Source organism: Panthera leo, chromosome D4 (assembly GCF_018350215.1).
Source record: "Panthera leo isolate Ple1 chromosome D4, P.leo_Ple1_pat1.1, whole genome shotgun sequence".
Lineage (NCBI taxonomy): Eukaryota > Metazoa > Chordata > Mammalia > Carnivora > Felidae > Panthera > Panthera leo.
Window position 1 is genome coordinate 59,689,855 of NC_056691.1, and position 22,896 is coordinate 59,712,750.

At 43.7% G+C, this 22,896-nt stretch overlaps 1 protein-coding gene across 2 annotated transcripts in view; it reads left to right on the forward strand.

Annotated features, from left to right (window-relative positions):
* Positions 1-22,896, forward strand: part of LOC122205492 (stimulated by retinoic acid gene 6 protein-like) — a 64,466-nt gene that overhangs the window by 28,636 nt on the left and 12,934 nt on the right. For both annotated transcript variants that reach the window (XM_042913911.1, XM_042913910.1), the window contains 7 exons: positions 1,504-1,634; positions 6,311-6,431; positions 7,993-8,038; positions 11,469-11,597; positions 11,936-12,006; positions 13,422-13,533; positions 18,532-18,685. In XM_042913911.1, coding sequence (XP_042769845.1) covers positions 1,504-1,634; positions 6,311-6,431; positions 7,993-8,038; positions 11,469-11,597; positions 11,936-12,006; positions 13,422-13,533; positions 18,532-18,685 — 764 coding nt within the window. The remainder of the gene's footprint in view (positions 1-1,503; positions 1,635-6,310; positions 6,432-7,992; positions 8,039-11,468; positions 11,598-11,935; positions 12,007-13,421; positions 13,534-18,531; positions 18,686-22,896) is intronic.

Here is a 22,896-nt window from a genome sequence, read left to right on the forward strand (position 1 = left end):
TCACATGTGTGTGGCATACCACCGTTTGTCAAGCAGCCCTTCATTTGCCGCCCATGGTGTCTCTGTGACATGAGCAGAGCGGGGCTTGCCATCTGTTTAAAGATATGTAAACAGTCTCACTTATTTCTGAGGCTCTACAGGGAGGACTGATTGAATGCAGGTCACTTCAACAAAATGGGTGTCCACAAACATGCAGTGAGCACCTACTCTTTTCAAGGCTCTGTGCTAGGTCCCCACCCCTTGAAGCTGGTAGTTTCCTAGACAAGCAACAATGCAGAGGGGCATGCTAAAACACGGACATGCCCACTTAGCGCTTGGGGGACACAGCAAGGCAGGAGCTAGGTGGGCCTGCTGGAAGTGGTCAGAGTAATGGCAGGGGCGGGGCCTTCCTGGAAGAGGTGCTCCTTGAGCTGAGCCTTGAAAGTGAAGATGAGCAAGACTAAGGGGGTATGAGGTGAGATCCAGATCCTGCCTCCAGATCCCTACCTCCACGTGTAGTTCCCCAGTGCCATCCTGAGTTTTCATCAAAGCCACATCAGATGGCATTTCAATGGGAAAGTATTCTCTTCTTTCCAAATGTGATTGCTTACTTTGATGTAGACAAAGTATTTTGGTCAGAAGAAGAAACAGCTATCCTGTAAAGTTTGTTTACGTAAAAGGAAAAGAAAGGATTTTTGTAAAGTTACAGAGATTTCACAGAAACTGGCAAGGCCGGCCTCATGGTAACTGGAACTTTGAGATGGGCATCTCTGGGAGACTGATTTTATTTGTGCCTCCTTGTGTCACAGGAGCCCCTCAGCACCACTTTACTATTGTCCTCTCTGCTGTCTGACTTTATAATATGACTTAGGATTTCTGCTTCCCTAAAATCTCCACTTGCCTCTAGCGTTGACTCTGATTCCAACTTGCCATGATTTTCCAGAACAGAATTTTAACAGCTGACTGGCTCATGTCCTCAGGGTGTGAAACCCTTATACGAGACCGGGCGTCTGATTGGCCCATCCAAAGTCAGGTGGTCACCCCTGGTCCAATCAGCTGTGGCCAGGAAGGGACGCTTGGGTGGAACCAGCACAGCCAATGAGTCCCAGACCTTCCCAGGGATATTGGAACTCTCACAGGGGCCGGGTATGGGGCAGGCTCCCCAAGCCTGTCTAGGACATACTCCTCATTTTGATCTCTCGAGACATACTGCTTGTGTCTCTCATAAATGAAACCCATCCCATTTTTTTTGTTGTCATGGCTATTGGTGTCCTTGCTTGTGTCCCCCTCCCCACACCCTTTCCCCTAAGGCTCCTCAAGGGCAAAGATTTTTTGTCTTCCTCACCTCAGTACCCTGAATCCATGCCTACCCCTAGAATTGGCACCGAGGGCCTCAGACAATGTCAGCTGAAGTGAACAATTTGCTACCCGATAATCCCGCCTCAGGGTGGGGTTGCTATTTTGGAGGCTATTGGTGGGAATGAGCCACTCTCTGGCCTCACAAGCTATTTCTCTTGTTCACAGACCTCTGGACTTTGTGGGCACCTTTAGTAACCGATGGTCTTATGGAATCGCCTTTGGGGCCACAGCCAATAAAGTCATGTTCTTGTTCTCAGAAGGGTACCAGCCCTTACATATCCCTCAGTGGGCACAAGGTAAGGGCTGCCTCATACCTGCTGGGAATTTTGTCATGGCAAGTCTTGCTCTCAGAGACTGCCTGGCCGGGGTTCCCTGGGATCAGGAAATAAACTTTGTGAGCAGTCAGTGTTCCCCACCTGTTACTTGCCCCAGGAAAATGCCTAGCCCACCAGGTCTCAAAGCTTATTTATGGGGCTTTCCCCCAGTGAGTTTCAGAGCTCCTTTAGACTTAGAACAAAGGCTCAGAAAGTAGGTTCACCATCACCTACCCCAAAAATCTCTCCTAAGTCTTAGTCATTGCTGCCTTCTTGATATCAACGAGCCCTAGGATTCCTCCTCGCAGAACAATGCTTACTTCTTTGTCCCTTGGCCTGAGGTCTCGTCATTCCCCATGACTCATGTTCTCCCTGAAGGATCAACTCTAATTTATAGATTCAGCCATCCTAATACAATGACTCCAAACCTCTCTGTCCAGCCCGGCTCTCTCTCAGGGCCTCCAGAGCTATATGATCAAATACCTACCAATGCCTCATTAGTCTTTAGGGAAATGCAAATTAAAACTGAAATGATATACCACCACATACCTCTTTAATGTATACAATTTGATAAATTTTGACAAATGTTTATATCCATGAAATCATTACCACAATCAAGATAAGGAGCCCCTTAAGTCTCCTTGTCCCCTTTTGTAATCTCTCCTTCCCACTACCCTCACTACCCTCATCACTGATCTTTTTCCAGAATTTTATATAAATGGGATCATACAGAATGTACGTGTGTGTGTGTGTGTGTGTGTGTGTGTACGGGTATGACCTTCTTTCACACAGCGTAGTTATTTTGAGATTCATACATATTTAACGTGTGCCAGAAATTCATTCTTTTTTGCTTCTGCGTGGCACTCCACTATATGGAGAAATCAGAATTTGTGTACGCATTCATCTCTTGATGGACATTTGATTTATTTGCAGATTTTGGCTACTGAAAATAAAGCTGCTATGAACATTTGTGTACAAATCTTTGTGTGTAGCTGTGCTTCCATTTTTCCTGGGTAAGTGCCTATGAGTGGAATGGCTGGATCGTACACATCATGTAGTAGATCATACTTAAAAAAAATTTTTTTAATGTTTATTTATATTTTGAGAGAGAGACAGAGACAGACCACGAGCGGGGGAAGGGCAGAGAGAGAGGGAGACACAGAACCCAAAGCAGGCTCCAGGCTCTGAGCTGTCAGCACAGAGCCCGATGCGGGGCTCAAACTCAGAACTGTGAGATCACGACCTGAGTGGAAGTTGGACGCTTAACCGACTAAGCCACCCAGGCGCCCCCTAGATCATACTTTTTAAAGAAATTGTCAAACTGTTTTCCAAAGTAATGGTTCCATTTTAGATTACCACCATCACTTATGTGAGACTTCCCGTTTTTCTCTCTCCTTAGCAACACGTGGTCAGTCTTTTTATTTTTTACTTACATTTTTGTTGTTGTCAGTCTCTCTAACATTTTTTTTAATTTGAGTAGAGTTAACATGCAATGTTAAATTAGCTTGAGGTGTTCAAGACAGTGATTCAACATCTCTCTGTTATGCTCTGCTCACCGCAAATGTGGAGGTGTAATTTGTCACTGTACAACACTATTATAATATCACTGACTATATTCCCTATGCTGTGCCTTTTTGTTCCTATGACTTATTCATTCCCATACTGACAGCCTGGAAGTCCCTTTTACCCATTTTGTCCATCCCTCCACCCCACCCCCCTCTGGCAGCCATCAGTTTGTTCTCTGTAAATATAGGTCTGATGCTGTTTGTTGAAGAAATAATACATGTTGGTGAGGATGTAGAGAAAAAAGGACTCTCATTCACTGTTGATAGGAATGCAAACTGGTATAGCTACTGTGGAAAACGGTATAGAGGTTCCTAAAAAATTAAAAATAGAACTACCATATGACCCAGTAATCCCATTACTAGGTATTTACCCAAAGAAAATGAAAACATTGGGGCACCTGGATTGGTGAGTTGAGCATCTGACTCTTGATTTTGGCTCAGGTTGTGATCCCAGAGTTGTGATATCAAGCCCTGCCATCAGGCTCTGCACGGAGCATGGAGCCTGCTTGAGATTCTCTCTCACCCCCCTCAGAACCTCTTCCCTGCTCACACTTTCTCTCTCTAAAATAAAACAAAAAATCTAAACACTAATTTGAAAAACTGTAAGCACTCTATGTTTATTGCAATATTATTTACAGTAGCCAAAAATATAAGCAACCTAAGTGTCCATTGATAGAGGAATGGATAAAGAAGATGTTATACACACACACACACACACACACACACACACACACACACACACACAATGGAATATTACTCAGCCATAAAAAGAATGAAATCTTGCCATTTGCAACAACATGGATGGATCTAGAGGGTATTTATTCTAAGTGAAATAGGTCAGAGGAAAACAAACACCATATCATTTCACCCATATGTAGAATCTAAATACCAAATGAGTAGACAAAGTCTTTTTAATCTTAGCCATTTTAAGAGGTATGTAGTGATTTATCGTGGTTTTAATTTGCATTTTCATGACTGGTAATGCTGATCATATTTTGATGTGCTTTTTGCTATCCCTATAGCTCTTTGGTGACATGTCCAAATCACTTTCCTTATTTATAAAAATTAGGTTTTTTATTTTCTTCTGAGTTTTGATAGTTCTTTAATCTGTACACGAGTCCTTTATCGGACGTGAGAATTGCATTTGCTCCTAGTGTGTAGCTTGTTTTTTCATTCTACCAAAAATTTCTTTTGAAAAGTTGCCTTAAAATTTTGATGAAATCTAATTTATTCATTTTATTTTATGGCTCATGCTTATGGTGTCATAGAAGAAATCTTTGCCTAATACAAGATCACTTAGATTTTCTCCTATGTTTTTTCTAGAAGTTTTATAGTCTTACGATATTTTGCTTTTAGGTCTGTAATACATTTTGAGTTAATTTTTTGCATATAGTGTGAGGTATAGATTGAAGTTTTGTTTTGTTTTTTTTTTTGTTTGTTTTGTTTTTGCCTTTGGTTTTCCATTTTTTCCAGCACTGCTTATTTCAGAAACTTGTCCTTTGCCCACAAAATTGCCTTTGGACCCTTGTCAGCATCGATTGGCTCCATAAGTACGGGTCTGTTTCTGGACTCTGTTCTGGACCCTGATCTGCAGTGTGTGAGGGTTCTAATTTCTGCACATCCTCACACACTATTTTCTATTTTGAAAACAGTTATAGCCATCTTAGTACAGGTGAAGTAGTATCTAATTACTATCTTGATTTGCATTTCCCTAAAGACTAATGCTATTGAGCATCTGGCTGGGTCAGAATATCATTTCTTGGTTCGTGGCTCTAGATTCCTCTCTTTTGTTTCCACGAAGTGATTATATAGATGTATCCTCCTAACATCCTCATACTTTCCGAGTCTGCCTCTTGCCTCTGCTTTTTGTCTGGACCCCCTGTTTCCCAGCTCCTAGTGTTCCTGTCCTTGTCATCTTGGAGTCTTCTTGTCTGCCTCCATGGGGGGCTCGATCCGGGTATTGCAGCTTTGGTCTCTTGTATCTCCTGGCACTTTGGGGTTCTTCTGTTCTTGGGCCTTCCTCCGCTTCCTCCCACTTCAGGTGTTGATACAAATGGTCTCGAGACCTGACTTTGTTGTAGATGCTGTCTGCAGGTGTGGGTTGTGCCATTCTAGTTGCTCTGTCTGCTTCTAGGGCAGAGGCGCTTCTGGCAGATTACAAAATGATACTGTCATGGCTTCCATCCTCACAGAAAGTATTCCTTCTATGTCGTCCTTCCCTGCCAGCCTCCCACCCCTCACGGTCACATAAATACTCACCAGCCCCAACCAGCCATTTCCCATCCTCTGTGTGAGGAATGCCCTCCCTTCCCTTCTTCTCTCCATCTTACAAACTCCTGCTTATACTTTCTGGCCTTGTTGTATGTCACCACTTCCCTTCCCCGACCCAGACCCCAGGTGAAGTCAGTGGCTTCCTCTCCTTGTCCCCACAGCAGATTGAATATGCCTCTGTTAACACATCACTCACCTTCCTCCCTGTCTTCTCTACTGGACTGTAAACACCTCAGAAAGCAAGAGACTTCTTCATTCCAACTGCAGCCTTAGTGCCTGGCCCCAGACCCAGCTCAAAGCAGGCACTTTGTAAAGATCCTCTTGCATGAGTAGGTTTTCCTGGATCTTATTAGATCCTCTGAGAGCTAGTCAGTGGCAGAATGAATCTTATCACTGCCTTGTTTAGAGAGTATGTGATAGTTATAAGTTTTGTACACACACACACACACACACACACACACACACACACACATCACCACTCTTCATGTTGCTATGGTGGCCTTAGTCTCAGTGATGGCTGTTTGTCCACTTATGGGGCCTGTCTCTGCACATCACAGTGTGAGCTAGCCAAGGGCAGGGACCAAATCTTCTTCATCTCAATAGTTAGCCAGGGCCTGGCGTGGAACAGGTCCCAGGAAGGGTCTGTTGCAAGAATGAAAGACATTCGTCCATTCCTCTTTACCGAGCTGGGGCTTGTCCACTCACCTCCTTGGGACCTGAGACCTGTGACAGGAAGTGGGCGTAAAGCCCTGTATCTTTGTTGCAACACCCCTGAGCCTGTGAGAAGAGAGCTCACAGGATCTCTGGCCCTGTCTCCCCCAGCCTTTGTGCTTCTGATTGGAGGCATGGAAGTCGGCCTGTCTCACTTCCCCTTCTTTGCCTGCCTCTCGTCGGAGTTCCGGCTGGTCAGCTCCATCCTTGGCTTCAGCTACTCTCTGATCTGGTAAGACGGACGCTGCGTGTCTGCCCTCCTGTGACTCCTTTGCCGTGGCTGCACTCTGGACAAAGGGCTGGAGGTGACCCGAGAGCTCCCCTTGGAGGGCAACTTTGCCCAGAACTGAGGCCCAGGATGGGCAGGTGGAGTGACTGGTCCCAGATCCCACAGTGGCCTCTCCCTGGGACTGCATGTAAGGCTGCAGGAGGTCAGGCATTCTTTCTGCTTCACAGGCCACTCGCGGTTAGAATATTCCAGAAGTCAGGGATGTAGAAAACTTCTTTTCTGTCAACTGCCAATGGTCCCACTGGGGAATGTAGGAGACCCATTTGGACGCTTCTTCTCTGTGCTGTCATGTCTCCCCTGGGAGCCCAGGAGAAAACCCATGTGCCTTAACTTGGCATTTGGGGCCACTGTAGTCTGGCCTCCCCTGTGTGTCCATCCCTAACAGTCTCTAGCACACACCTCCAGTCACACCAGACTCCTGCGTTCCTTCATCCACCTGCTTATTCACTCAGCAAACATGCTGTTATATCCCTGCTATGGGCCAGGGAGTACACTGGAGAACAAGATGGACTCTTGTGGATCATGCATTCTGGCCTCTTTGTCTATATGTTGTTATTCTCCCCTGTGGGTTATCTTCCCTGACTTGGTCCATTGATAGATCCATGCTCATCCTTCATGGATCACCAACCCCACAGATGGAGAACTTCTTGACCCTCCTGTTGATTTCTGTGCTCTCAGCACTGACCCCAGATCCAACATGGAGCCAGTCCCAGGAATCCTTGCTGACTGAGCCCTCCCACGAGCACTCTGCTTTCTAGCCCCTGTCCCCCTTACTGAGCTGGATCTCCTGCTGCAGCACTTTGTGTGAGGCAGGGGTCCTCAGGCCCAGTGTGTGGGCCACTGGAGGGGGGCTCACCAGCACCTGACACACCATGGCTACCATTCCTAAGTTTGTAAACAGCTTGCTTTATAAAATTAAAAGAGAGGGTATCCGGGGTTAGACCTGGGGTAATACCATCTTCTGGCCTCTGACAAACCTTTGATCTGGGGAGGAATGGGTGGTGGGAATCACTCAGCAGCTTGTGCATCTTGGGAGATGAATCAAGCTTGACTATGGCCAGGAGTGTGTGTTTCACAGGACTAAAGCCTTGAGGCTCATTCCTCAGGGCAGTGTTTCCAGACAAGGCCAGTCCCACCAGAAGGAGCGTCAACACCAGTCAGGAGACCTGAGCCTTGGTCCTTGCTCTGGGTGTGACTCATGACAAATTCCTTTCCCTCTCTGGGGTCCGGTGAGGGCAGGGAGGAGGAGATCACTCAGGGTCTTTGTGCTCTGCTGCATGGATTCCAGCATTATGTCCTATACAAGGACATGTTAAGTGTATTTGGTGCATGCACTTTGGCACAAATAGGGTGCTCAGTCTGGGTGGGGTGTACACAGAGGCCTGGCAACCAGCCCTCCCAAGGAGTAAGGAAAGAGGAAGTAGCTGCAGGCTGATGGGATCTGGGCTTCTTCCCAGGGGCTGGGAGGGACTACAGTGCTCCAAGCCTTGTTTTTGTCCTACAGGTTTGCTGTCACCATCCTTTACATCATACAGTGTCCCCATGGGCAGGTGAGTCCCTGCTGAACTATGTTTAGAACATTCAGTCCTATCACCACGACCAGTTTGCTGCGTGACATTGGACAAGCCTCTGCCACTCTCTGGGCCTCAGCTCCTTCATATGACCGAAAGGAGAGCTGGAGCCATTCATGATGCTTCCATTTGTATAGCATCTTATGTTCATCAGGATGCTCATTCACAGACAGATGTTCTCTCAGTTGATGTTCACAGCAGCCCCTCGAGGTAGGGAACCTCTCAGCAGACCTATTCTACAGGTGAGGAAACTGAGGCTCAAGTTTATTAAGTAACTCTTAAGAAATAACAGATTTGAGAGTTGACACCAGGTCTGGTTGACTACAAAGTTCATTTCTTTTTTTTTTTTAATTTTTTTAAGTTTGTTCATTTATTTTGAGAGAGAGAGAGAGGGAGGGAGGGGCAGAGAGAGAATCCCAAGCAGGCTCCACACTGTCAGTGCAGAGTGCTATGTCGGGCTTGAACTCACGAACTGCGAGATCATGACCTGAGCTGAAATCAAGAGTCACATGTCTAGCTGACTGAGCCATGCAGGCAACCCTAATTTTCTTTAATGTTTTCTTTAATGTTTAATGAGGGGCATAGAGAGAGGGAGACACAGAATCTGAAGCAGGTTCCAGGCTGCCAGCTGTCAGCACAGAGCCTGACACGGGGCTCGAACTCACAAACCATGAGATCGTGACCTAACTGAAGTTGGACGCTTAACCAACTGAGGCACCCAGACACCCTCCAAAGCTCATTTCTTTCCACTCCTTCATGTAGCTTAAGTTTCTCTGTCTATGAAATGGAAGTCTCAGACTGGATGAACATTCCAGCTTTATCATGCATTGTCCTCAGAATTGGGGGAAACTATTTCATCCGTTTAACCTTGTACACCATAAAAAGGAAAAAGATGAAAGACTGAGTCACACTGCATCTGTAAGGGTTACTGGGCAGGTAGGGGGAGCATCAGGAGGTCACCTGGGCCAGGAGCCTTGCCAAAACCTCTCCCAGACTTGAGTAACCTTGGAGGATTACAGGGCGTGATGGAGAGTGGGGGAGCTGGACTGGAAAATGAACTTGGGGGCTGGGACTTCTCTCTGCATCTCTGGGCTGGGATTAAGAACATTCTGGCATACCTCTACCCGAAAAGATGCCCTCCTTCACTCTGCTCACAGTGCCTGAAATTCCAGATCATAGGCATTTTCTTTGGTGTCTTGGAGAGCTTCCAGTCTTCCTGGGGTTCTTTTGAACTTCAGAACATTCATGGTTAATTGAAAGAGAGGGCAGGGCCTCACTTCTGTGCTCAGAATCACTAATGTTAAGAACCACAGTGTGCTGGGTGTTCTAGGCTCAGTCCCCCAGATTAACTACTGCATAGTTCAAGGTGCTTCAAGGCACTTTGAAAGGTGTTAGTACCTCCACAGTTCACTGGTAAGAAAGTGAGACTCAGGGGCTAACGGGACTTACTAGTTAAAAATCATGGAACTGGAACCCAGACTAAGGTAATAATAAAGATTTCACTTCATGTTCTCAAATGAAGAATGTTCATGGAAACATTAGATATAAAAATGAGATGTTGAACAGGCTAAAATGTCCTAATATTAGGAGAGACTCTAAAGTTGATTCATCTAAATAGTGTACTGTTATACAGCATTAAAAGTGATGTTTGCGAATAATTCATAACCACATGGGGAGATGATTATGATCTAGACAGACCTATGTATTTGGTATAATATCAATTTATAACAGATAGAGATTAAGGGTAGATACAGAGGAAAGACACTGGAATATTGGCAGTGGCGATATCTGATGTTTAAGTGGTGAACATATATTGGAGAGGAAGATGAAGGGGAGATATGAGCCCCCACATCTCAGCATGTCTGTGTCCCACACTCAAACATCACAACATCAAAACCCTACTCCCCATGGGGGCGAGTACTCTGGAAACATAAAAAACATGAAACCAACTAGTAAATTGTGAAAAATAAGTTACAATATTGTTTGTCTTAAAACAGTGAAAAAACCCACTTTTTTTTTTTTCATTAAAATGGAACTAAAATCGTAGAAAAACTATGAGCACCATTTTGAGAGACCCGTATTCCCAGGAACTTGTGTTGCTGCCAACATGATGGCAGTTATGGGACCCCCTTCCCCCTTCTTTCCTCCCTTCCTCCCTCCCTTCCTTCCTTCCTCCCTTCTTTCCTCCCTCCCTCCCTCCCTTCCTTCCTCCCTCCCTCCCTCCCTCCCTTCCTTCCTCCCTCCCTCCCTCCCTCCCTCCCTTCCTTCTTTCCTTCCTCCCTTCTTTCCTCCCTCCCTCCCTCCCTTCCTTCTTTCCTTCCTCCCTTCTTTCCTCCCTTCCTTCCTTCCTTCCTTCCTCCCTTCTTTCCTCCCTCCCTCCCTTCCTCCCTCCCTCCCTTCCTCCCTTCTTTCCTCCCTCCCTCCCTTCCTTTCTCTCTTCTTTCCTCCTTCCCTTCCTTCCTCCCTTCCTCCCTCCCTCCCTCCCTCCCTTCCTCCCTCCCTTCCTTCCTTCCTTGCTTCCTCCCTTCTTTCCTCCCTCCCTCCCTCCCTCCCTTCCTTTCTTCCTTCCTCCCTTCTTTCCTCCCTCCCTTCCTTCCTTCCTTCCTCCCTTCCTTCCTTCCTTCCTCCCTTCTTTCCTCCCTCCCTTCCTCCCTCCCTTCCTTCCTCCCCTCTTTCCTCCCTTCCTTCCTTCCTTCCTTCTTCCCTCCCTTCCTCCCTCCCTTCCTTCCTCCCGTCTTTCCTCCCTCCCTTCCTTCCTTCCTCCCTTCTTTCCTCCCTCCCTCCCTTCCTCCCTTCTTTCCTCCCTTCCTTCCTTCCTTCCCTCCTTCCTTCCTTCCTTCCTTCCTTCCTTCCTTCCTTCCTTCCTTCTTTCCTTCCTCTCTGTTTCTCCTTCTGTCCACATGTCTCTCCCTCTCTCTCATCTCCAACCCTCTGCTCTGTCTCCCCTCCTCACCCCTCTTTCTCTCCTTCTCTGTGTCGTATATATTTTCCAAAAGCATCATTTAATAACTAATCAGAAAAAGCTGTGAAAGCCCTTCTTATAAAACAAAATGGGTTGCTAGAGGGGTTGTGGGCAGGGTGATCGTCTAAATGGGTAAGGGGCATTAAGGAATCTACTCCTGAAATCATTCTTGCACCATATGCTAACTTGGATGTAAATTAAACAATAAATAAATTTTTTAAAAATGGGGGCACTGGGATTCACATCCAGGGCTGCTGGACTCTAGGCCCACTGCTCAGGTGGGGGTGTGGGGCTGGGGGAGCAGAACATCGATCATTGACCGCCAAGCCCTGGGAAGGTGGGCTTGGTGAGAGTGGGCCCGGCAGGCAGATTCCTGTCCACAGCTTCCCGGGCAGCCTGGCCCTGCCCTGCCTAGAGCCCGGGCTCCATGCTCTGCTTCTGTTGCAGTTTTTGGGGAAGTACGAGACCGTCATGTTCTACTGGCCATCACTGCTGTGCCTGGCCTTCCTGCTGGGCCGCTTCCTTCACATGTTTGTCAAGTCGCTGAGAGTCCACCTGGGCTGGGAGCTGCAGATGGTGAGTACTGAGTATGAGCACCGTATGTGCACTGGCAGGTCTAGTCTTCACAGCAGCCATGTGAGGCAGGCGCTATTTTTACTTCTCCCATTCTGCATGAAGAGACGTGGACCGAGAAAGGTGAGTTGTGTCGCCTGAGGTCATGTCGCCAGTCTGGAGCGGAACCAGACCTGGAGCCAGAGAGTTTGGTTGTCGAGGCTCTCTCTTAACCACTGTGCTCAATCTAAAAGAGCAGCTTTACCCAGATTCCTGCCCTCTGTGACGATAACCCGTCAAAGGGACCGAAACCCTAACAAGGATCTGTGAGCCCCAGCATACACCTCTCTGTTTTCTTACAGGAAGAAAAGCCTTTCCTGGAAGTTCACCAGGCGGAGCATGTCAAGCGGCTCCTGAGGAAGGCCCCCCTGCAGTAAGCCCCCCTGTGCTTCATTCCCCCCTCCCCGACCCCCTTCCTCCTTCCTCCCTCCCCCCCCCCACCCAGGTATTTGTGCCAGTGTTGATGAGCCCTGACAGTGTGGGAGACCCTGAGATGACTGGATGGGCACATTAGTCAGGACTCTTGTTTGCTGATGACAGAAACTCAGCTCAAACTAGATTAAAGAGAAAAAGCAAACGTGTGGCCTTTCATAATTAAAAACTCTAGAAGTGGACGGTTCCGATGCAGACGGATCCAGTGGCTTCACTGATATCAGAACCAGGGCTGGTTTCCTCATTTTCTCTTAGCTCTGCTTTGATCTGTGTTAGCATTGTAGTTAGGTGGGCTTCCTCCCCATGGTGGCCCTCAGAATCTCTAAGCTTGTACCCTCCTGGTTTAAGATCACAGGAAAGAGAAACTTTCCTTTCTAGTAATTCAAACCAAAGTCCTATGAGTGGGTTTCAGGGAGTCGCATCAGACCACATGCATTCCCAGAACCAATTACTGTGGCTAGGTGATTAGAGTAAATGGATCGTTAAGCCTGTCATATGTTCATCTTTGGAACTAGGAAGTTGTTCAGCCTCACTTAAGCGGTAGGACTGAGGGGAGGGAGCAGGTTCCCAGAGAAACAGTGCAGGGGCTGTTACCAATACCAGGGGACATAGCTCATGGCCAAGCAAAAGCAGTGATCAACCCTATCCCTGCCACTGCCACTGTGTACAAGGGGATAAGCCCCACAAGTGGGATGTGTCTAATCCAGGGTCATACAGTGGCAAAGCTAGTACTTTGGTTAGAAGTACGTTGAGTTACATGTAGCAGAAAATGCAAAATAACAGTGGGACACACAAGAGGGAGATTTATTTCTTTCTCATATAAAAGAATTCTGGAGGCAGGTAGTTCATACTGACCCTGAACTGCCCACCACGGGAACTTACTGGTCATCTGTCTTTCTGCTCCAGCTCTTAGTAACTGTCATTATGAAGGCTGTCCGTGGTCCAAGACGGATGCTGGGGTGGGCTCCAGCTTGGATCAGCCACCATGTCTGTGTTTCAGACAGCAGGCAGGAGAAAAGAAAGAGGGCAATGGGGTCCCTCCCAGCTGTGTGAATTATACCTCAGCACCCTCCCCCAAACTGCCACATCTGGTGACATCTGATTGGCCTGTGCTTAATCTTAGTCACTCTAGCTGTAAGAGAGATCAGGAACCATAGCCCTTTAGTTTGGTGAATTGCTGTACTGAATAAAACTGAGTCTCTGTTCTTAAGAATAAGGGGAGAATGAAAACTGGAATCTACCAGGATGTTCTTTTTCTTCACTAAGTTCTAAGATGAAGCAGAGGTTATTTTCAGAAGAATCGGGCATTTGTTTACCAACCACAGCCTCTCTTTTCTGTTATTTATTCATTCACAGGGAGACTAAAAAGTCCTGGTTCCAAGCCAGGGTGTATGAGTGGGACCCCTGCTTTCAGTTCCCAAGCAGAATGATTGGAACCACTGTGTTGGCTTTCATATGCCTGTACCTTGTAAGTAGAGCCAAGCAAACCCTTTCCTATTTTATAATTGGGATGGGGTTAGGGCAGGGCTTATTCTTTAAAAGCTGGGTCAAAATTGAGTCTGTAAATAAAAGAAGTACATTTTTTTGACCACCATTTTTACTCCAAGGACACTTTTACCCACATGGTGAATGACTAATAAATATAATTGAATTATTTATGGAGACTTCCGGTTGTCAGTTCCATGTAAAGAGCTTGCAAGATGCCAGTCCATCCTAACAAGTAAAAATCTGAACTGAAACTCAACAGTTCTTAGATCCATAAGAGAAGTCATGGCACAAACCATTGTCCCTGAAATTGGAGACAGGTGGATCTAAAGAATTACAATGGAATGGAGCAAATCAAATCCAGCATGTATAAAAAGAATTATACACCACAACTGAGTTGGATTTATCTCAGGTATGCAAACCTGGTACAATATTAAAAAAGCAATTAACGTAATCAGTCACATCAACAACCGAAAGAAGAAAAATCCCATGATCCTATCAAGAGATACAGGAAAAACATTTAACAAAATTCAACACCAGTTCATGATAATTTTTTTCAGTAACCTAGGCATACAGGGGAACTTTCTCAATCTGATAAAAAATATGAACAAAAAAATCTACAGCTATCATCATACTTTATGGTGAGAAATTAGAAACTTTCCTACTAAACTCAGGAAAAAGGCAAGACTGTTTCCCCTCATCACTCAGCATTTACTTAGGAAATCCTAGCTAGGTAATAAGACAAGAAAAGCAAATAAAAGGTATACTGATAGGGAAAGAAGAAGTAAAAATGTCTTTGTTCACAGATGACATGATTGCGTATGTAGAAAATCCAAAAGAATCAGCAGAAAACTCCTGAAGGGGCATCTGGCTGGTTCAGTTGATAGCGCGTGTGACTCTTAATCTCAAAGTTTTAAGTTCGAGCCCCATGTTGGGTGCAGAGATTACTTAAAAATAAAATCTTGAAAATAACCCAACTCCTGGAACTAATAAGCAGTTATAGCAAGGTTGCAAGGTACAAGGTTAACCTACAAAAGTCAATTGCTTTTCTATGTATCAGCATTGAACAAGAGGAATTTGAAATTAAAGAAACTATCATTTACAATAGCAACCCCCAAAAGGAATACTTAAATGTAAATCTAATAAAATATGCACAAAGATCTATATGAGGAAAACTACAAACCTGTGTTAAAAGAAATCAAAGAAGAACTAAATACGTGGAGAGATATTCCATATGTGTGGATGGAAAGATTCAGTATTGTCAAGATATCAGTACTTCCCAACTTGATCTACATATATTGGGATTGATCTATATTGGAATTCAGTGCAATCTCAATCAAAACTAGGGGGTTATTTTGTGGATACTGACAAACTGGTTCTAGAGTTTATAGGGAGAGCAAAAGACTCATAATAGCCAACAATATATTAAAGGAAAAGAAGAAAGTTGGAGGACTGACACTACTCGATTTCAACTTACTACAAAGCTACCCTAATCATGATGGTGTGATGTTGCCAATATAGACAAGTGAATCAATGGACAGGATAGAGAGCTAAGAAATAGACCAACATAAATAGAGTCAGCTTATCTTTGACAGAGGGGTAAAGGCAATACAATGGAGCAAATATTTTCTTTTTAACAAATGGTGCTGGAACAACTGGACATCCACATGCAAAAAAAAAATGAGTCTAGACACAGACCTTCCTAAATATTAACTTAAAATGAATCACAGACCTAAATGTCAAATGCAAAACTATGAAATTCCTAGAAAGTGAAATCAGAGAAAATTTAGATTAACTTGGGTTTGGTGATGACTTTTTATTTTTTTAATTAAATTAGTTATTGTTATTATTTGGCATTACCAATTATTTGAGAGTGGTAGTGAATTTATGCATGAATGTATGTTTGCGTGTAGGTATGTATATATATTTATTTTAATTTCAGTGTGGGCAACATAGTGTTATATTATTTCAAGTATACAGTATAGTGATGGAACAATTCTATACATTACTCAGTGCTCACCATGAAAAGTGTACTCTTAATCTCCTTCATCTGTTTCACCCATCCCTCTACCCACTTCCCCTCTGATAACCACTAGTTGGTTTTCTATAGTTCAGTGGTGAAGATTTTTTTAGATATGACACCAAAGACACGAACCATGAAGGAAAGATTGATAACCTGGACGTCATTAAAATTAAAACGTTTTAATCTGCAAAAGACTCTGTCAAGAGAGTGAAAAGACAAGCCACATACTAGGAGAAAATATTTCCAAAAGATACATCTGAAACAGACTGTTATTCAAAGTATACAAAGAACTCTTAAAATTCAACAATGAGAAAACAAATAACCCGATTTAAAAATGAACCAAAGACCTTAATAGGCATCTCACAGAGAAGACATACAAATGGCAAATAAGCAAATGAAAACATGCTCTGTAGTATATGTCATCAGGAAAATGCACATTAAAATAATGATCAAAACAACTACTGTACGTTAAAATATTAGAATGGCCAAAATTCAGAATGCTGACAATACCAAATGCCAACAAGGGTGTGAACTGGCAGGAACTCTCATTCATTGCTGGTGGGAATACAAATGGTACTCTTACCATATGATCCAGCAGTCACCCTGCTTGGTATTTACCCACATGCACTGAAAACTTATGTGCACACAAAAACGTGCGCATGGATGTTTATAGCAGCTTTATACATAATTGCCAAAATATAGAAGTGACCAAGAGCCCTTCAGTAGGTGAATGGATAAATAATCTTTAGTACATCCAGACAATGGGCTACAATTCAGCACTAAAATGAAATGAACTACCAAGCCATGAAAAGACCTGGAAGAAACTTAGATACATATTAATAAGTGAAAGATTCCTATTTGAAAAGATCACATGTTATATGATTCCAACTGCGTGACATTTTGAAAGGTGAAATTATGTAGACAATAAAAGATCAGTGGTTGCCAAGGATTGGGGAGAGGGAGGGATGAATAGGCAGAACACAGAGGATTTTAGAACAGTGAAAAGACTTTGTATGATACTATATGGTAGATACATGTCACTAGACATTTGTCCAAACCCACAGAATGTGCAACACCAAAAGCGAACCCTAACGTAAACTATGGACTTTGGGTGATCATCATGTTTTTTTGTATAGGTGCGTTATTTAAGTTTGCTTTCTCAACAAAAAATTTTTTAATGTTGCCATCATTCCGACTTTCATATTTTATTAAGCACAGAGCCAAACATTTCACGTGGTCAAAGTTATCTGAGGTAAAACGTCTGAGTCAAAAGGAGAGTCAAAATGGAGAGATAGAAGTGGAAGACCATATTGTCTTCTGGATGATACCTATATAAATTAATCCTGCGATTAAGTTAAAAAAAGGTTTTGGGGGTGGGAGGGAGGGCAGGGTGGGTGATGGGTATTGAGGAGGGCACCTTTTGGGATGAGCACTGGGTGTTGTATGGAAACCAATTTGACAGTAAATTTCATATATTAAAAAATAAAAAAAAAAATTAAAAAAAAAAAAAAAGTTAAAAAAGGTTTTTAATGTTTGTTTATTTTTGAGAGAGAGAGACAGAGCATGAACAGGGGAGGGGCAGAGAGAGAAGGAGACACAGAATCCGAAGCAGGCTCCAGGTTCTGAGCTGTGAGCACAGAGCCTGATGTGGAGCTTGAACCCACAAACCTTGAGATGATGACCTGAGCCGAAGTCAGACACTTAACTGACTGAGCCACCCAGGCGCCCCTCCTGTGATTAAGTTTTAAATGAATGTATGAGTTAGGTAATGCTGGAGTACCACATAAACCCCTAAATTTTAGTAACTTAACACTATAAATACGTTTGCCTATGTAACAATGTTGAGTAGGTGTTCAGGTTTGGGGGACAACAGTCGTCCATGTGTTATTCTGTAACTGAGATTCTTCCATCATGTGCTTCATTATCCCGAGAACCTTCACCCTCTGCATCCAGTCAACAGAAGGGGAAGGTGCATGGAGAAATGCATGTGGGAGGTTTTCAAAGTGCCCTTGTAGAATAGCACACATTCCTTCCACTCATCTTCCATGGGCAAGAACCTTGTCACATGGCCACATCCCTCAAGGGAGGCTGGGAAATGTAGTCCAGCTTTGTGCCCAAAGAAGGGGAGAATGGATTTTAACTGACAAGTGGAGTTCTCTGCAATGTGAGTAATTGACTTGGAATCATTGTGTTCCTTTAGTCTTTAGTGGTTATCTACTGTATGGCAAGCACCATGCTAAGACCTGGAAGAGAGAAGAGAGCTGATTCAGCAGAGTCTTGGCCTGGGAGAGACCCATGGTCTAAGAGAAGGGGATATGATGTGGTATGAAGTATGTGCCATGTAAAGAGAGACAAAGATGAGGTGAAAGTGCTCTGAAAGTTTAGTGCATTATTCAAGATTGAGAAGCTGCCTGAAGATGGTGGCATTTGAGCTGCGCAAAGACAAACAAAATTTGGTTGATGAAGTAAAATGGCAGTAGGAACTGTAGAAGCTTTGGCATGGTGGTAGATGGTATAAAGGCATGATGACAGGATTATGGGAGTGAGAAAGTGTGGCGTGTATACAGCAAACAGTACTTTCTCCAACGTGGTTACCACCAAGATGCAAGAAGAAGAGTGGGGAGAGATATGGCTGGAATTGTCCCCAAGGTCACTTCTTATTCAAAGTTAGACATTCATTTCACTTTGAGGTAATTAATGTTTGAGGACTGACTTGAGCCATTGTAGGACTTAGTCTTATATGCTATGGGGTGCAGAAAAGAGTTTGGGGTGGCTCCAAAGATGTCTTCAGAGAAGTCACAATCCCACTCATCTTGGTATAGCCAGTGGTCAGAATCTATTTCATATGCGTTTTGAACTTCAAAGAGTTTGACCTCAAAACCAAAGAGAGGTCCATATGTTATTTACATAGTAGGCTGGACTCAGGTGAGACTTTGAAATGTTTGCTCTCTGCACCAGTTCATTGTCATTGAGTTCTGCATGTTCATGTATGTGAGAGACGAGCTGGATGTGTTTGAAGGGGAGCTGGAGAACTACATCGCCTCCATGAACCAGACGGGGACCCTGACCCCTGTCATCCTGCAGGTGAAAGAGCTGATGAACGTCAGCAAAGGTAAAACCATCCCGCTCCCTTTGTTGGGAAAGTGTGGGAAACAGAGAAAAAGACTTACAACCGGTGGCAGGTGCACACCTGGAATAATGATTGCTGTAGTATTGCTACTACCTGCATGAGGTGACTGGTTTGGGAGGAAAAGTGGGTTACAACGGATCTATGCCTCCTTGGATGACTAGAAGGCCAGTGGGGTCAGGACCCAGGCCACTTTGTTAAAAACTCTTTGGGGCTGAATTGAACATCCCTGAGAATTTTCTCATTTTAAATAGCCTATTTTGTTCTGGTGCCAGTGGGAACAACTAAAATCATCATATATTTTTCACTTTGGAAAAAAGAAAACAGCAAGCCTTGGCTTTTCTTTAGGATTATATGAAAAGTGTATTTATGTTGTTCAGATTTAATTTCTGCTTAGTTCAGGCTGCTATACCAAATTACTGTAGACTGGGTAGCAGAAACAACACACACTTGTTCCCCCGTTCAGGGGTCTGGGAAGTTCAAGGTGCCAGAAGATCTGGTGTCTCATAAAGGCTTGCTTCCTGATTTCCAGATGGCCGTCTCTTTGCATCCTCAGATGCTGGAGAGCAGGGAGAGGAAGCAGGCCCTCTCCTGTCTCTTAAGTGCCCTTATAAGGGCACTAATCCCAAAAGCCACATCTCTAAACACCATCATACTGAGGGTTAGGGCTTCAACATGTGAATCTGCCCATAGCAGCCACTTTACCTTAAAAAAGCAGCTTTCTTTGAAAACATTCTAATTCTGCGCCCATTGCCCACAGAGGGAAGAGAGTTCTTCCTTCTTGCCTGCTGAGAAAGGCCCTGGATAAGATGTCAGGTAAACTCTGTGTCATCAGACAAGTTGGGTCCTCTCTCTTGCACCTTGGTTTTCTCATCTTTAAAATGGGGCTTGGAGGGGCACCTGGGTGGCTCAGTTGGTTGAGCGTCCAACTTCGGCTCAGCTCATGATCTCATAGTCTGTGAGTTCGAGCCCCGTGTCGGGCCCTGTGCTGACAGCTCGGATCCTGGAGCCTGCTTCAGATTCTGTGTCTCCCACGCTCTCTGCCCCTCCCCCACTTATGCTCTGCCTCTCTCACTTTCAAAAAAAATGAATAAATGTTAAAAAAAAATTTTAATGGGGCTTGGATAGGGGTGCTAAGGTTTCCAGAAGCCTTTGTGGCACTGACTTTTAGTGGCCATAAAATACAAAATGCTCCTTAAGCCATGAAATAGGTGTTGCCAATGATATGTTTACTTAAGACTCGTAAACTAGTAGAAATAGATCTAGTGTGGATTATTTGAAGAAAATTCTCTTTCATACATGCGACATGGGAAGTTACCTTTTTTTTAAAATTCAAGTTAGTTAACATACAGTCTAGTCTTTGCTTCAGCAGTAGAACCCGGTGATTCATCTCTTACATATGACACTCAATGCTCATCCCAAAAAGGACCCTTCTTAATGCCCATTACCTATTTAATCCATCCCCCCACCTACCAACTCTCCAGCAACCCTCAGTTTGTTCTATTTAAGAGTCTCTTATGGTTTGCCTTCCTCTCTGTTTTTATCTTATTTTTCCTTCCCTTCCCCTATGTTCATCTGTTGTGTTTCTTAAATACCACATATGAGTGAAATCATATCTGTTTTTCTCTGACTTATTTCGCTTAGCATAATACCCTTTAGTTCCATGCACATTGTTGCAAATGGCAAGATTTCATTCTTTTTTATTGCTGAGTAGTATTCCATTGTATGTATATGCGTATGTGTGTGTATATATATATGTATATATGTGTGTATATATGTGTGTGTGTGTATACACACATATATACATATATGTGTATACACACACACACACACACACACACACACACATATATATATATATATATACACACACACACCACATCTTCTTAATCCATTCATCAGTCTATGGACACTTGGGCTCTTTCCATAATTTGGCTATTATTGGTAGTACCACTATAAACATTGGGGTGCATATGCCCCTTCAAATCTGCATTTTTGTATCCTTTGGATATATACCGAGTAGTGTAATTGCTGTGTCATAGGGTAGCTGGAAAGTTACCTTTTATGTGAACACTGGGGCAGATACTGCTTCTTCCCTATCACCACAGTTTATTGTTGCCCTTAAACATCTGTATTCACCTTTAATGTTGATTTATGCTCTGCCTTATGAGTCCCTGAGTACAGCACTCAGCAAGCATACTCTAATCTTTAAATTCAGCAATACTAATTTTAAGTCATACTTTTTTAAGTTTACATTTCCACCCCTCTTCTGGGCAAGTTTTTTTTTTTTTTTTTTTTAAAGATTTTATTTTTAAGTCATCTCTACACCCAGTGGGAAGCTTGAACTCATGACCCCAAGATGAGGAGTCTCACGCTCCACTGACTGAGCCATCCAGGCACCCCTGAGCAAGTTTCTAATGCCAACTTCAGTTACTTGCTCTGGGTGAACTGTAGTAACTGTATCATCTCATTCATTCATTGTTTACCCACTCTTTCATGGATTTGCTCACATGTTTAGATACTTTGAGAATCAAAATATAAAAATCACTCTGTCTTGATTTTTTCCAGCTTTAAAACAGCTGCCCTCTGGCCAAGAGAGACTTCAAGCTGAACATGCTTCATCTTTGGGAAGATAAAGGCATTAAATTAAAGGTGTGCAGTCATGTTCTTGCTGCTGGCTGGAGGGAGTCTGCACTCACTCTGCTTGTGGCCAGACTCCTCTAATCCTTTCCTTCAAGGATCCCTGCACCCCCCAGGGGTGACACTTGGTGGTTTACCAGCTTCCTTTGTATTGCTTGAGGTTTGGGATATAGCTGTTGCCTAATCCTAGTGATTTCTGGGACGGAGGCATATTTAACACTTGAAAGGAATGAAAATCAGTTTCTTTTCCTTCTTTTTAAGAGAACTTTTTGAAGATTCAGTTAACACACCATACAATTCATCCATTTAAAATACAATTCAGGGAAATCTAGGTGACTCTGTCGGTTAAGTGTCCGACTTCAGCTCAGGTCATGGTCTCACAGTTCTCGAGTTCGAGCACTGTGTCAGGCTCTGTGCTGACAGCTCAGAGCCTGGAGCCTGCTTCAGATTCTGTGTCTCCCTCTCTCTCTGCCCCTCCTCTGCTCATGCTCTGTCTGTCTGTCTGTCTCTCTCTCTCTCAAAAATAAAATAAACATTAAAAAAAAATTTTTAAGGCACCTGGATGGCTCAGTCAGTTAAGCATCTGACTTTGGCTCAGGTCATGACCTTGCAGTCTGTGAATTCGGGACTCTGTGCTGACAGTTCAGGGTCTGGAGCCTGCTTCTCATTCTGTGTCTCTTCTTTCTCTGCCCCTCCCCCACTCACGCTCTGTCTCTCTTTCTCTCTCTTTCTCAAAAACAAAATAAGCATTAAAAAAACAAAAAGAAAAGAAAGTACAATTCAGTGGGTTTAGTATTTTCTCAACCATCACCATTGCACAACCATCACTACATCAAATTTAGAATATTTCCATCACCCTAAAAAGAAATCATGACCATTTGTAATCACTCCCCATTTCCCTTTAACTCTCCCAGCCCTAGATTACCACTGTTTTCTGGCTCTGTGGATTTGGCTATTCTGGACTTCTTATATAAATGGAATCATATAATATGTGGTCTTTCTTCATTGATTTCTCTCACATAGCCAATGTTTATAAAGTTTATCTATGTCATAGCATGTGTCCCAATTTCATTATTCTTTCTTGCTGGACTTTAAAAATAATATTTAAGTTTATTTATTTATTTTGAGAAAGAGAGAGAGAGAGAGAGAGAGAGAGAGAAGGGCAGAGAGAGAGAGGGAAAGAGAATCCTAAGCAGGCTCTGTGCTGTCAGCCCAGAGCCTGATGTAGGGCTCTAACTCAAGAATGGCAAGATCATAACCTGAGCCGAAATCAAGAGTCGGATGCTCAACTGACTGAGCCACCTAGGTGCCCCTATTATTTATTGCTGAATTTTATTCTGTTGTATGAATATACCACATTGTGCTTATTCATTCATTAGTTGATGGAAATTTGGGTTGTTTCAACTTTCTGGCTATCATGAGTAATATTGCTATGAACATTCATCTCCAAGTTTTTCATATATTTTCATATATCTTGGGTGTGTACCTAAGAGTGGAATTCTGGGTTATATGGTAACTATGTTTAACCTATCAAGGAATTGCCAGACTGTTTTCAA